Genomic DNA, 17,117 nt, shown 5'->3' with positions numbered 1-17,117 from the left:
TTGATCACATGCTTTGATAACAACAGGCGTAGTTTCACTAACAGTGAAATGCTTACTTACGGGCCCTTCCCAACAATGCAGAGAGAAAGAAAAATGAGAAATAATAGAAAAGCAAATTAATAAAAGTCATAATAAATACACAATGAGTAACACAACTTGTCTATATACACGCGGTACCAGTACCGAGTCGATATGCAGGGGTACGAGGAAATTGAGGTAGATATGTACATACACACTAAGATTAAAGTGACAGATAATTTAGTCACAGGAGGAAAATAATCCTGCGTTAGGTGTTTGTATACAATGCAGTTCTTTTCTTTTACTTATTTTTTCAATTGAACCTTTATTTAACTTATTTAAGTCAGTTAAGAACATATTCTTATTTACAATGCCGGCCTACACCGGCTGTCACTGGCATTACCGTGCCTTCTGTAGGCTACGTGCAAGCTTCAGAGAGTCTTGTGCCAATTCATATGTGGATTATAATACATTGACATATATGTAAGGGGTAAATGTTTTTGTTATGCTTTTTTTTAATCAATTGTTTTATTATATGTTGAAGGCAAGCAATAGGCAGAACAAATGTTTTTGGTTGCCTCAGTGCCTGTGTGGTCACGCGGTTAAACGCCATTGACCCCAGCAAACAAATGCCAGAGTCGACATAGCTTCCAATTCATCCCACTGCTCTTTGACTGATGGATGAATGCAATCGGAACAACGTTTTATAACAGGCAAGCAGGCAAGTCCAGTAGAAATCAAGTATTTCCTTGTTCAACATGGCAAATCTACTCTGGCAATTTACCAGATACCTTTTATGAATGGAAACTAATGTTGGTGTAGCCTACTGTTATTATTTTATTTGTTATCTATTTATGTTATCCAAAAGTGTCTGGTATGGTTATTTCTTATCAGAATCGGGGGTAAAATATCCCTGGACTGTCCATATTTGACATGTGTAAAAAAATCAGGGAAATCGGGGGATTGAGTTATTTGTTACAGAAGGGCGTGGGTCAGAATTGAACTCACACCGACATTGTAAGCCTATATGTGCTCTCTGAAGGCAGTGTTCCTAACTGCTAGACCGACACCAGGCCACTATTGAACTACATTTTGACCCTAGTATACACTTGACACTTGTCATAGCCTAGTGGAGACCAATATCAATCTTGTGTTATCAAGCTATATAAAACCATAGCTGTTGATATGTATGGCTGCATTTCAGATACATTTTTGAGCATTTGAAGGGTGTAGAACTAGGACCTAGGCCTATAGCGTTTTAGCGACAGAGAACATTATTTTGATAGCAAGCCCAGATCACACTGACTTGACTGCCTTCGCGTGGAGAGGAAGAGAACTGCTCATTTTCAGTCAACTCACGAGGCTCATTTAAATTTCCTGATGCAGCAGGTAAATTCTCTGCGACAACAGAGGGATTTTGTTAAGATCTGACATCTGTCCTTCCTGAATATCAAAAATCAGTAGTTAGGTTACTGAACATATCATATGGACTCAATCAGAAACAAATTGAGGGGTGTTGTAGAGCTCCATGTGTGTGGTCCTGCTTCGTGGGAGACTAGGGAGAACACGTGCATGTGTTTATCTCATACAAAATATACTGTGGATCATATTCTTGCAAGCCGTAGGAGACGGAAAATGGCATGATTCTTGTAACATTTGTTCTACACTATACTGGACAACAGGTGAACCTACCAGTCTGTCTGTCTGACACACAGAGAAAGAGAGTGCGTTACTGTCTATAGATTCACTGTATGTCCTGTCATATATGATTTCAACAGAGGATCGGGAATGCGTGGGGACGTGGGTACTTGAATTGAGTGTCATGAAAGTCACGTCAAATAAAATAGAATTGTGTTAATATTTTAATTCTCATCATTTCGGTTGGAGCAGCTTTGCCACAAACATATTCCATCATTCCCCCCTCCCTCCAGTGAACTGCATGCTGGGAGAGTCAGTGACAGACTGACATCATTTGGCACACGCAGCAGGACTGCTGGCCCTTTAAGGTAGTGCCAGCAGCACCCCACCCCACCCCTCCCCAACTCACGGTCTGGTCATGTCCCTGGTTCATGCTACATCTTAAAATATATTTGTATAGGTTGCGTACACATATTTAGCAGATGTTATTGCAGGTGTAGAGAAATGCGTGTGTTCCTAGCTCCAGCAGTGCAGCAATATCTAACAATTCACAACAATATACACATATCTAAAAGTAAAATAATGGAATTAAGAAATGTATAAATATTAGGACGAGCAATTTTCTGAGTCCGGAGTATAAAAATATATATGTGATGTACATTATAGACATTATGGACTCCACCCTGTGCTACGGTAACCATGGCCTCCCCATCAACACCCAGCCCCTGTCTATCACCCTCATATCAAAACAAAAGAAAACAGCAGCATCTTTGTCGTGGGGGACTTGTTAACATGTTCTGCTGCAGCTGCACAGTAGATCGCCAGAGACAATCACTATAAGATACTCAATGTAATATATAATTGGACCTGTAGTTAATTTAGTCCTATTTGCCCTCCTGCACAACACATGGCTCCTTGTCTCTGTTCCAGATGACCCATTCAGTAATCATCGGAGTGGAGATAAACAAACAGGCCAGTGCCTTGAACAACCTGGAGGTACGGCTAGTAAGGCCTGCATTTACACATGTAATGTAGGCATAGTAGGAGCGCAGCAGATGTTACCACACGCACACACTGTATGAACTAATGCATGTGGACATGCACGCACACACACACACACACACACACACAGAAACTCACAGGTACAGACACTCACACAGAAACTCACACACACACACACACACAGAAACTCACAGGTACAGACACTCACACAGAAACTCACAGGTACAGACACTCACACAGAAACTCACAGGTACAGACACTCACACAGAAACTCACAGGTACAGACACTCACACAGAAACTCACAGGTACAGACACTCACACAGAAACTCACAGGTACAGACACTCACACAGAAACTCACAGGTACAGACACTCACACAGAAACTCACAGGTACAGACACTCACACAGAAACTCACAGGTACAGACACTCACACAGAAACTCACAGGTACAGACACTCACACAGAAACTCACAAACTACATATCTGCACATGTGCATGCACACACACACACACACACACACACACACACACACACACACACACACACACACACACACACACACACACACACACACACACACACACACACACACACACACACACACACACACACACACACACACACACACACACACACACACACACACACAGAAACTCACAGGTACAGACACTCACACAGAAACTCACACACACGTACATATCTGCACATGTGCATGCACGCACGCACACGCACACACACACACACACACACACACACACACACACACACACACACACACACACACACACACACACACACACACACACACACACACACACACACACACACACACACACACACACACACACACACACACAGAAACTCACAGGTACAGACACTCACACAGAAACTCACACACACACACGTGCACACACACACCACACAAACACACACATTGATGAACATGAATAGATTTGACATTAATGACAACGGAGTGACTGGGTGGTTCGAGCCCTGAATGCTGATTGGCTAACAGCCGCGGTATATCAGACCGTATACCACTGGTATGACATTACTGCTCTAATTACATTGGTAACCAGTTTATAATAGCAATAAGGCACCTCAAGGGTTTGTGAAATATGGCTAATATACCACACCTCCTCGGGCCTTATTGATTAAACATACACTGCTAGCCTATAGTCTGCTGATTTGGTTTAAACTAGTCAACGTGATAGTGTTTGTTTATCAACATTTACAAACCCACTGTACCTCTGAATCTTGCCACAGATGACATCCAGTAGAATGCAGCCCATATCTACAGAGCACACCACACACCAAGATGTTAGATTAACAAGATGTCTCCTGTTAGGACACACAGAGACCTAGAACCAGACAGGAGTGGAGTAATCACAACGAGACCTAGAACCAGACAGGAGTGGAGTAATCACACAGAGACCTAGAACCAGACAGGAGTGGAGTAATCACAACGAGACCTAGAACCAGACAGGAGTGGAGTAATCACACAGAGACCTAGAACCAGACAGGAGTGGAGTAATCACACAGAGACCTAGAACCAGACAGGAGTGGAGTAATCACACAGAGACCTAGAACCAGACAGGAGTGGAGTAATCACACAGAGACCTAGAACCAGACAGGAGTGGAGTAATCACACAGAGACCTAGAACCAGACAGGAGTGGAGTAATCACACAGAGACCTAGAACCAGACAGGAGTGGAGTAATCACACAGAGACCTAGAACCAGACAGGAGTGGAGTAATCACACAGAGACCTAGAACCAGACAGGAGTGGAGTAATCACACAGAGACCTAGAACCAGACAGGAGTGGAGTAATCACACAGAGACCTAGAACCAGACAGGAGTGGAGTAATCACACAGAGACCTAGAACCAGACAGGAGTGGAGTAATCACACAGAGACCTAGAACCAGACAGGAGTGGAGTAATCACACAGAGACCTAGAACCAGACAGGAGTGGAGTAATCACACAGTGACCTAGAACCAGACAGGAGTGGAGTAATCACACAGAGACCTAGAACCAGACAGGAGTGGAGTAATCACACAGAGACCTAGAACCAGACAGGAGTGGAGTAAAAAGAGGAAGGGCTATTTTTGCCATAAAACTAGACTTACATGTGTAAAATTGTAAAACAGTAATATGAATCTGTTCTGAAAAGGCTTGACAGACTTAAATAGAGAGGACGGTTATTTTCTTACCGAACTGCAGATTTCCTCTTTCAAGCAAAGCCAGGATAATTCCACTGTAAGTCCTAAGCAGTCGTGCATATGTCAGTGTTCCCTACCAACTGCTAACCACTGCAATGGGATAAACCTATGATGAAGAATACAATTGAAGAGCCACATGCTGCGTTGGGGAGAGTGTGTGAGTGGGGGTCAGAGGATGCTGTACACAAAACAAGCCAATGGAAGAGCTAAAAAGGAGGATTAAATGTATTGTAACAGGATGTTTGTAACCTCTCTCTTTTTCTCTCTTATTTAATCTCTCTGTCACACACACATTCCACACACGTCACACCAACCCACACACACACACACACTGACATGCACACACACACATACACATGAGCGTGCTCATACACAAGCGTACATGCACATGAGCACACACATGCACGCACACACACACACACACACACACACACACACACACACACACACACACACACACACACACACACACACACACACACACACACACACACACACACACACACACACACACACACACACACACACACACACACACACACACACACACACAGTGACTCATATTGTTTGTGTGACATCATGCCAAGCTGCAGAGGCGGCAAGCTCATGGCGTGTACAGGGGCATGTGCCCCCTCAAATTTGTCATGTAAAAATCTAATATTTATTTTATATTTTTGTTGTTGTTGTTTTCCTCTGTAATCCAACTAGGCACTAGCAATTGTATGAAGTTGTCTTTAGCTATCCCAGATAGGTTCCCAATCTCCCAACCTCATAACTAGCTACCAAGAAGCCCTCTTCAGGCTATTCTAAATGTTCTGCCTAAAAAACAAAAAGGCTAAATTCATTTTTAATTGCTAGTTGCAGAGCCCTTACCATTCAGGGCAGAGTCTTACTATCCAAAGTTGAGGGCATTTCAAGTTTAGTACAGCCTGTACGCTTATGCATTATCTCTTTATGTTGAACCTGAGTCTTGTAAATGCCATTGATTCACTCTTGTTTCAATTCCGAGGGAAAAACTCAACTGAAAAGTCAAATGTGAAAAGAAAACCTGTTGTTAGGGGATGTTCAAATTGCGGTTTTAATGTGCTGGATTTACAAACAATCAATCATCTTTAAGTTGAACTAGATTGAACATTGTGAAATTACAAATAGATCTTTATATACAGCAATAAACAGATGTTGTGCTCTCAAATCAGTGCGATTACTAACATTCTTCATTAACAATATGGGCAAAATGAATTGTTGACAATGGAAAAGGTGGGAATGTTGTTCCCTTGTCATATACATTTCTACATTTACTTTCAATATAGCATTAAAAATAGCTTTCCAGATGGCATCCGCGATGCAAATATTGAGTGGTGACTAAAACAGCCTGGTCAAATCTGGGTCCCAAGGCCAAACTATTTGAGAACTACTGCACTACAGCTGACCACTACACTCTTAGAAAATGAGGTACTGTCTAGAACTTAAAAGGGTTCTCCGGCTGTCCCCATAGGAGGACCCTGTGAAGAACCATTGTTGGTTCTAGGTCGATCTCTTTTGTTTCAAAGTATAACTGTTTTAGATTCCATGTAGATCCCTTTCCATAGAGGGTTCTACATGGAACCCAAAATGGTTCTACCTGGAACAAAAAAGGGGTTTTCCTGGAATCCAAAATGGTTATTCTATGGGGACAGCTGAAGAAACCTTTTGGAACCCTTTTTTCTAAGAGTGTAGGAAGAAGGAGAACAAGCTTTATATAACAGTCCCGTCCTCATATTTCTGTTAAATTTAGATCAGAGTCCCAGATTCCACATTTCCACTGCCACTTCCTGTGCTGTGTGTTCTGGGTCTGTCAGAATGGAGCTTATCTGACAGGGGCAGAAACAGGGGGGCAGAAACAGGGGGGCAGAAACAGGGGGACAGAAACAGAGGGGCAGAAACAAGAGGGCAGAAACAGGGGGCAGAAACAGGGGGCAGAAACAGGGGGCAGAGACCGGGGGCAGAAACAGGGGGCAGAAACAGGGGGGCAGAAACAGGGGGCAGAAACAGGGGGCAGAAACAGGAGGGCAGAAACAGGGGGCAGAAACCGGGGGCAGAAACTGGGGGCAGAGACAGGGGGGCAGAGACAGGGGTGTGCGCAAACACACTCACAGATGCACAGTCAGACACAGTCACTCACACACACACTCACAGATGCACAGTCAGACACAGTCACACACACAGACACAGAAACAGAAAAAGAAACACACACACACACACACACACACACACACACACACACACACACACACACACACACACACACACACACACACACACACACACACACACACACACACACACACACACACACACACACACACACACACACACACACACACACACACACAGAAACTGACAGTCAAACACACACACACAGACAGGCAGGCGTGTGGGGACAAGAGGGAGCAGCAACACAACACTGTGGCTCGTCTTCCATATGACCAAAGGCCCCCAGTGAGAAAACGACACGTCTATGTGTCTCCATGACAGAAAGCTCACAGCTCTGATTTATCTTATAACATGGCCTCCAGCAGAGAGGCATCAGTGTTCTCCTTCCCTTTAACATCTCTGTCTCATGACGATTACCATCTTGAGTGATTGGAAAATGAGCTGGTTGACAAGAAACACCTATGGTGTGTTTCACATATTTTCACATATTTTGAATGTTTTCCATCATTTTATATTGTTATCTAGAAATGATCATATTATTTATGGTTTAATGTTATTGTAATATGATCACTGTAATCCTTTGTTCTGCTGTTTAATAACCATGATGAGGATTTACAGATAAAGCTCAAAATGATGAAACTGGATCTAGAGTCGGATTAATATTCCATATGTTCACTAACCGAAAATGGCTATAATAGGATTAATACAATACTTATCTTATTTTTTTTGCCTGCACAAATTTGCAGGCAATGGAGTGTATTGTATGTACATTGCATGTATGTATAGGTTACTTTCTGAATTATTCACAATACTGTAAATAGAACATTCAAATAACTCCCTGTCTTTATTCTCTGGGCTGTGGACTAGACAAACCTGATGTGACATCGATGTCCACAGAAGGGAAGAGGTGACTGAGACTCAGAGGTCAGTGTTTAAAACAGGACAGGACAAAGTGTATCACTAGGTCACCCGTCCAAACCTGGGTCCCAGTGTTAGCATCACAGCCACCTGGATAACAGCCTGGGAAAAGCCTGGGAGCCAGGCCTTCCGTTTCCCAGAACAGATCGCTACTAATCACATTGTTCCTCATTCACTCAAGCTAGTCAAGCTCACTCCTCAATCCGTCATACAATCTAATACAATTACGGCAGCTATGCAGCAGCCACTCTCCTGAAGGAATGTGTGTGCGTGTGCGTGTGCGTGTGCGTGTGCGCGTGTGCGTGCGTGCGTGCGTGCGTGCGTGCGTGCGTGCGTGTGTGTGTGTGTGTGTGTGTGTGTGTGTGTGTGTGTGTGTGTGTGTGTGTGTGTGTGTGCGCGTGTGTGTACACAGTATGTGTGCATGTGTGGGATACAATAGGTTGGCTGAAATTGCTATCTTGTGAAAGCAAAAGGAGTCCATCTTAAAAGTGAGAGTTGCAGCTATACTTTCCCCACTTGTCATCCATTTAGCTGTTATACCTTTGTCTCCCACTACTGAGCCATTTACTGTAGAAGCACATCTATGTAAGCAGTTATCAAATGAGCTATGGATTAAAACAGCCAGGTCGCCCATGATACAAGTCCGTGTTCAACATCCCTCCATGTCTGAGGACGTCAGGTGATGACATGGAAACCGGCCCCTAGGGGCAACAGTGAGTACTGTTATCTTCAAATAGGTTTCAGTTTTGCCTTGGTTATGGAGGATGGGTGTAAGCACCTGCCACTGGTGCCAAAGGTTACATGTTCAAATCCAGTAACAGAAAGCAGTTTTTGCCATTTTTGTTTTAAACCTATCCCAAACTTTAGGCCCTCATTGTAAATTAAGAATTTGTTCTCAACTGAGTTGCCCAGTTAAAACTTGTTGGGGATAGGGGGCAGTATTTTCACTTTGGATGAATTGCATCCTACTCTGTCCTAGATTGCTAATATATGCATATTATTATTACTATTGGATAGAAAACACTCTGAAGTTTCTAAAACTATTTGAATTATGTCTGTGAGTATAACAGAATAGGGCAGGCAATCTTCCAAACAGGAAGTGAAATTCTGAATACATGTCTAATTTCAAGTCATCGCCTATTCACTTCCAAATAAGATATTGATCTGGTAGCACTTCCTACGCCTTCCACTAGATGTCCGCATTCAGTAGAACGTGGAATGGAGCTTCTGCTGTGAACTTTGACCGAATGGGAGGGGAAATAGTCACTGTCTTGGCAGAATGCAATTTCCCTGTGGCGCATTTGTCTGCTGATGTCACCGTCGTTCCATTTGTCTGCTGATGTCACCGTCGTTCCATTTGGCTGCAGATGAAAACGTATGATCCGATTGGAAGATTGATTCTCTACTTAGTTTGACCAGTTTATTTGACCTGAAATATATCTTTTTGAAGTTTTCGTCCGAGTTCTCCTGGACCAGCGTCAGCTTTTGGGCACGTGAGCTGAAAGTGCTAGCAAATGCCGCTAATTGGACACTAGTATTGAACATTATGGAACAAAACAACAATTTATTGTGGAACTAGGACTCCTTGCACTGCATTCTGATGAAAGATCATCAAAGGTAAGGGAAAATTTATGATGTAATTTCGTATTTCTATTGACTCCAACATGGCGGAGGAATATATTTACGTCTGAGCGCCGTGTCAGATTATTGCATGGTAGGCTTTTTTCGTAATGTTTTTATAAAATCTGACACAGCGGTTGCATTAAGAACCAGTGTATCTTTAATTATATGTAGAACATGTATCTTTAGTCAAAGTTTATGATGAGTATTTCTGTTATCTGGCGTTTATGATGAGTATTGAGTATGAGTTTTTCTGTTATCTGGCATTTATGATGAGTATTGAGTATGAGTATTTCTGTTATCTGGCATTTATGATGAGTATTGAGTATGAGTATTTCTGTTATCTGGCATTTATGATGAGTATTGAGTATGAGTATTTCTGTTATCTGGAATTAATGCCTTAACTGAACCTTAAAAACTTTGAAATGTGACATTGGGAACAACTTTGAAATTTGACATTTGAAAAACATGGATAAACATCTAATTCTGAAGTGAGACTGTGAGAGCTTGAGAGAATCCCCACAATACGGTTTGTTATCATTTTTGGTAGTGATCTGGTCATCCGGAATCACAACAACTCAAGGGCTTCTGCCTCAGCAAAGCGTGAAACGTTGTCACTAACCCATCTCTTAACCAATTTACCACATGGTGATGTCACCATGGAAAGCCGAAACTGCCGCTCATGCAAACCTGCTGATTAGAAAGTCCTATGTAGATAGTATTTTTAACTAGCAACTATCAGGGAATATCACTGATCACATTTATTCACACTTTTACAGTGTTAGTTTCATCAGCTGTTGTACAATAACACAGGAAAAACAAAACACAGGAAAAACAGCCATTTAAACACTCAATTCTGAGTGACAAGCTAAGCTCCCACAGTATATATAGGATTATTCCTGAACCTTTGTCTTTCTCTGCCACAGCCACAGCCACTGTAGGTTTAGGGAGAGTGTGTTACTAGTTTGGCGCAGAAGGGACATTTTTTTGTCAGTTGACTCCTTTTTCACATATATTTTCTGCTTAGTCACAAACAGGCTTTTTAAAAGAACAGACTTGCCAAATCCAAAATGGCCAAACCTCGAAGGCAGTCGTCACAGCAGGGAAAGTACACCCTGCCAGCGCCAATCAACCCTGTGCCATCCCACACAAACAAGCAAGACCCCTGCAGTCAAAGTGTTATGTAACTGACACAGTTTTCTCAATTGAATTCTGACTATTACTGCAGGAATAGAAGGATGAGGCTGTAGTGCAAAGACCATTGATGCAGCCAAGAGCGTAGGAGTGGGACCATCATTCTGAGCTGCTTAGCCTACAGATCTACAGACAAGTAGGTCAGTAGAATGCAGAATGGTATAAAAGTGAAGGAAGAAGCACTGGATATTGAATAACTGCCGTTCTGCAGCTATTTTACCTTAAATGGCGCAGTGGAAGTGAGATTCAGTTCATGCATATGAAATCCAAAAATTAATTTCTACTTGTCTTCCTGGTGCAGGTAGAGGTGGATGAGACTCTTCATGGTTGTCTTGAATCATTTCCCTGGAGTTTCTCTTTGCATTGTCTACATACATAATGTGACAGTTCATATGGAGTTAATGCATGAAGTAATCCTTAAAACCCTGTCAGTCCTGAGACCTCGGCAAAAATCAGCCTTTCATGTATCTGACTTTCATTTATCTGCCTACCTGTCCCTTATATTTAGCCTCACAATGTAGTGTTTTACCATTTTCTTTTCAGGACAACTAAGTATAATACACATTTACAAGTAGAATACAAATTTGACATAATCAGTTGTATTCATGAGTGTTATTGACACATGCCATTTAAAAAAAGAAGGTCCCCAGAGAAAAAAACTGATAAAAATGAATTTATATAAATGCTGTAAGCACATGAATTGTTTGCTCAGTGGGAAATGAATATTCAACTAGTCAGTGACAGTTTTGTGAAGTTTGTAGTTTGTGACAGCAACTATTTAAGCTTATTACAGTATTATAGACACTATGTCCTACGATTTCCTACGATCTTCTATGTAGAAGAACCACTTACCTTCTGACGACACTTGTGTAGCTTGTGAGCATCATAGAGCAAAACATGTTACATGTGGGTGTTTGTGAGAGTCTCAGCTTTTAATAGATACATTTGACTATTTTGTAGCTATAACCATTCTGTCTCTACAGACCTTTTGTAAAAGAAAGACTCGGTCCCAGGCCCTGGGACCCTTCGGGATGTGCCCTTATCTCACAAACACTGCTCTAGCTCAGCCCCGGTTAATCAACTCAAAAGTTTACAGCTCAAACAGACAATGTTTAAAAAGGGTTGGCAGCCCTAAATCAAGCCGGCTACCAACTACCATGTCTTCCTCTTCATCTTCATGCTGTCAAGATCACTGCAGTTCAGATCAACTCTCATATTGTGTTATGGACATAACATGCCCCATCTGGAGGGGTGCCTGTGGAACTGAGCCGGCTCATCTCAAGCCCATAATCAAACAGATTTATATGGATTGATTGAACACACCACAGGGAAGATATCTATAGATTGATAGAACAGAACACAGGGGAGATATCAATAGATTGATAGAGCACACCTCAGGGGAGATATCTATATATTGATTGAACAAACCACAGAAGAGATATATATAGATTGATAGAACACATCACAGAGGCGATATATATAGATTGATAGAACACATCACAGAGGAGATATATATAGATTGAGTGAACACATCACAGAGGAGATATATATAGATTTATAGAACACATCACAGAGGCGATATATATAGATTGATAGAACACATCACAGAGGAGATATATATAGATTGATAGAACACATCACAGAGGAGATATATATAGATTGATAGAACACATCACAGAGGAGATATATATAGATTGATAGAACACATCACAGAGGAGATATATATAGATTGATAGCAGATATATTGGATGAATCCACACCTCCATCCCCCTGCTACTGTCTCTTCTGCAACAGCTGTTTAGTATAACCTACTTCTAAATCAAAAACAAATCAAAGTTTATTTGTCACCTGTGCTGAATACAACAGGTACAACCTTACAGTGAAATGCTTACTTACATGCTCTAACCAATCTATGATAGTGTATTTAGGGGTAATGTCCAAGACTAAGTTACACATATGGACCGATGGGAGAGGAGTGGCCTTCCCACCTCATCTCCAGCACCCCCTCCACCAGCACCTCCTACCCCTGCTACAGCTCTGCGTCTGGCGCTCCCTAGGGAGTATGAGGAGACGGTGGGTGTCAGGGGTAGTAGGTGCTGGTGGAGGTGCTGGTGGGGAGGAGAGCGTGAGCGTCCTGTCTGACGGGACGAGCCCTGGAGTGGGCGAACACAGTGTGGAATGGCCCAGACTCGGCGAGGGATCATTACCCCGAGTTCACCTGCCGATTACGAGACGTGTTCGATCACCCACCAGAGGGTCGTGCGGCGGGTGAACGGCTGTTCCACCTGCGACAGGAGACGAGGAGCACAGGACTTTGCCCTGGAGTTCAGGACCTTGGCCGCAGGAGCGGGGTGGAACGACAGGGAGTTGATCGACCACTACCGCTGTAGCCTCAGGGAGGACTTCCGCAGGGAGCTAGCGTGTCGGGACACCACCCTCAGTTTGGATGAATTTATAGACATGTCCATTCGTCTTGACAACCTGCTGGCTGCCTGTGGGCGTCCGGAACCGGCCCTGTTGTTTCCACTTCCCGGCCCTCCTGATCCTATCCCCATGGAGTTAGAGGGTCTTCATCAAGGTGGACCGGAGAAGGAGTCTCCTCCTGCACCAGTTGTGGTCGGCGAGGACACACGGCCGACCGTGCTGGAGGAGCTCGTCTGGGAGTCGGGAAGGCAGGCGGAGCACTACTCGGTCACCCCTGGTGAGTCAGCAGCAGACTCATCCAGAGCTTCCTGTCGGTTATATGTTTGTGTTAGCCTCTTTTCCTGGGTTTTCTCCCTCTCCACAGCATAAGGCGCTAGTCGATTCAGGCGCAGCTGGGAACTTCACGGATCATGGGCTCGCGTTAAGGCTAGGGATTCCCCTGGTGTCGTTAGACCTACCTTTCTCCGTGTACTCCTTAGATAGCCGACCATTAGGGTCAGGAGTGGTCAGGGAGGCCACGGTCATAAGGAGCAGATTAGGAGCGGATTAGTCTGTTCCTTATCGATTCACCTGCATTTCCAGTGGTGTTGGGAATTCCCTAGCTAGCTCAGCACAACCCGGTGATTTCCTGGCGACAGGGGGCTCTTAGAGGGTGATCAGTCAGGTGTAGAGGAGTTGCCATTGGTGCAACTACGGTGGAGAGTCCAGACCAGGTTTCCACCGTGCGCATTCCCACCGAATATGCCTATTTGGCTATCGCCTTCAGTAAAAAGAAGGCGACCCAATTACCACCCCATCGTCGAGGGGACTGCGCGATAGACCTCCTGGAGAACCCTGTACTTCCTAGGAGTCACGTGTATCCATTGTCCCAGGAGGAGACAGAAGCTATGGAGACTCATATGCTGAATCGCTGGGACAGGGGTACATTCGGCCCTCCGCAACACCCGTCTCCTCAAGCTTCTTTTTTGTGAAGAAGAAGGAGAGAGGTCTGCGTCCGTGCAATGATTATCGAGGTCTAAATTATATCACTGTAGGGTTTAGTTACCCACTACCTCTCATCGATACGGCGGTGGAATCATTTCACGGGGCACGCCTCTTCACAAAACTGGACCTGAGGAGTGCGTATAATCTGGTGCGTATCCGGGGAGGAGATGGGTGGAAAACCGCATTTAGTACTACATCTGGCCATTATGAGTACCGCGTCATGCCACATGGGTTGAAGAATGCTCCAGCCATCTTCCTATCCTTCGTAGATGAGATTCTCAGAGACCTGCTCGGGCAGGGAGTGTTAGTGTACATCGATGACATCTTCATCTATTCTGCCACACGCGCGGCGCACGTGTCTCTGGTGCGTAAGGTACTTGGGTGACTGCTGGAGCGTGACCTGTATTGCAAGGCCGAGAAATGTGTGTTCTTCAAACAGGCCGTTTCCTTCCTAGGTTATCGTATTTCCACCTCCGGGGTGGTGATGGAGTGTGACCACGTTACAGTCGTGCGTAATTGGCAGACTCCGACCACGGTGAAAGAGGTGCAGCGGTTTTTAGGGTTTGCCAATTACTACCGGAGGTTTATCAGCGGTTTTGGTCAGGTGGCTGCTCCCATTACCTCACTGCTGAAGGGAGGACCGGTGCGCTTGCGTTGGTCAGCAGAGGCGGGCAGAGCTTTCAGTGGTCTGAAGGAGCTGTTCACCAATGCACCCGTGTTGGCGCATCCGGAACCCTCGTTCATAGTGGAGGTGGGCGTGTCCGATGCTGGGGTCGGGGCCGTGCTGTCCCAGCGCTCGGGCGTGCCACCAAAGCTCTGCCCTTGTGCTTTCTTTTCGAGGAAGCTCAGTCCGGCGGAGGGAAACTATGACGTGGGGGACCGGGAGTTGTTAGCTGTAGTCAAGGCTCTGAAGGTTTGGAGACATTGGCTTGAGGGGGCTAAACACCCTTTTCACATCTGGACTGACCATCGTAATCTCGAGTCTATCCGGGCAGCGAGGAGACTAAATTCGCGCCAGGCTAGATGGGCCATGTTTTTTTACCAGGTTTCGTTTCACCATCTCGTACCGGCCAGGCTCCCAAAACACCAAAGCCGACGCACTGTACCGCCTCTATGATACCGGGGAGCGGTCCGTTTAGCTGACCCCCATCATTCCACCTTCATATCTCGTGGCACCGGTAGTATGGGAGGTGGACGCGGAGATAGAGAGGGCATCACGGTTAGAGCCGGCCCCCATCAGTGTCCAGCAGGGGCTCAGTACGTGCCGAGGGGGGTCCGTGATAAACTAATCCATTGGGCTCATACTCTACCCTCCTCGGGTCATCCTGGCATCAAGAGGACAGTGCAGAGTCTTAGGGGGGAGATACTGGTGGCACACATTGGCCAAGGATGTGAGATTTTATGTCTCCTCCTGCTCGGTGTGAGCTCAAAGCAAGGCTCCTTGACACTTGCCTTGAGGGAAGTTACAGCCCCTCCCCGTTCTACAACGGTTGTGGACACACTTATCAGTGGACATTCTTACCGACCTTCCCCCGTCCCAGGGAAGTACTACGATCCTGGTCGATGTGGATCGGTTTTCTAAGTCCTGCCGTCTCATCCCATTGCCCTGTCTCCCCACGGCCCTGCACACTGCGTTTCTGATCGGGACCCCCAATTCACGTCCAGAGTTTGGAGGGTGTTTATGGAGAGACTGGGTCTCAGTCAGCTTGACCTCAGGTTTTCACCCCGAGAGTAATGGGCAGGTGGAGCGCTTAAACCAGGATGTCGGTCAGGTTTCTGCGGTCATATTGCCGGGACCAGCCAGGTGAGTGGGCGAGATATGTTCCTTGGGGTGAGCTTGCTCAGATCTCCATCCGCCACTCCTCAACGAACATGTCCCCGTTTCAGTGTGTGTTGGGCTACCAGCCGGTCCTGGCCCCATGGCATCAGAGCCAGACCGAGGCTCCTACGGTAGAGGAATGGGTACAGCGCTCAAAGGACATCTGGAAAGCCGTCCAGGAGTCGATGAGACTGGTGGGGGGACGGCAGAAGAGGAGCGCTGACCAGCACCGCAGTGAGGCCCCCGTGTTCACACCGGGGGACCGGGTCTGGCTCTCGACCCGAAACCTGCCCCTCCGCCTGCCCTGCCGGAAGCTGGGGCCGCAGTGTATGGGGCCATTTAAAGTCCAGAGGAGAATAAACGAGGTGTGTTACAGGTTACAACTTCCTAGGTATTATCCTATTAACCCCTCGTTTCATATGTCTCTCCTCACACCGGTGGTGGCTGGTCCCCTTCAGGAAGGTGAGGTGCTTGAGGTCCCTCAGCCCCCTCTGGACATCGAGGGGTCCCCGGCGTACACAGTACGTGGCATTCTGGACTCGAGACGCCGGGTGAGGGGCCTACAGTACCTCTTATTAGTTGCACCTGTGTCTATTTGTGTCCCTAATGGGCTTCCTTATTTAAAGTACATTTACCCGCCCTTGTTTCGTGCGGGATTACTCATATGTTACGTCCGTATGTTTTTTGGTGTTCGTGCTCTGGACCTGGTACCCTGTGTGTTGGGTTGGTCCACTTTTTCCGCACCCTGTGTTGTTGGGAATTATTCTCAGTACAATATTAAAGTGCTTAAAGTCTTCTTGTGGAACTATATGCTCTCTGCGCCTGATTCTTCCCTCATGCACCAAGTTTCTTGTGACAACATGTGTTACTCCACTCACTACTTGTAGTTTTATAGTATGTTTGTGTTTTTGGTCTTAATGTTCCGTTCGGTAGCTAGCTAACACTCACTCACGTGGCTGCTAGCACCATCATGAAAAGGGGCATGAGGGAAGCCCTATCGTATTACGTTTAGGTCGTGAGAACGCCTGAGAGCAGGCACTGTTGAAAGTTATCTTTAGACATGTTGGACTTTTCTTAAATGTAAT

General features: G+C 45.2%; 1 protein-coding gene across 11 annotated transcripts in view; it reads right to left on the bottom strand.

The window, feature by feature from the left end:
- The window catches only part of LOC124002853 (neuron navigator 1-like), a 163,662-nt gene that overhangs the window by 113,249 nt on the left and 33,296 nt on the right, over positions 1 to 17,117 (bottom strand). For 9 of the 11 annotated variants that reach the window (XM_046310593.1, XM_046310597.1, XM_046310594.1 and 6 more), the window contains exon 1: positions 4,872 to 4,977. The exons of 1 other annotated variant lie outside the window; for it this stretch is intronic. In XM_046310593.1, the coding sequence (XP_046166549.1) occupies positions 4,872 to 4,940 (69 nt within the window). In that variant the 5' untranslated portion in view covers positions 4,941 to 4,977. Of the gene's footprint in view, positions 1 to 3,907; positions 4,538 to 4,871; positions 4,978 to 17,117 lie in introns of those variants that run through there. One more of the 11 variants, XM_046310604.1, reaches the window with a different exon arrangement.

The sequence above is a fragment of the Oncorhynchus gorbuscha genome, linkage group LG18, assembly GCF_021184085.1.
Source record: "Oncorhynchus gorbuscha isolate QuinsamMale2020 ecotype Even-year linkage group LG18, OgorEven_v1.0, whole genome shotgun sequence".
NCBI classification, from domain to species: domain Eukaryota; kingdom Metazoa; phylum Chordata; class Actinopteri; order Salmoniformes; family Salmonidae; genus Oncorhynchus; species Oncorhynchus gorbuscha.
Note: the sequence above shows the minus strand (reverse complement) of the source record. Positions and strands in the feature narration are given on the sequence as shown.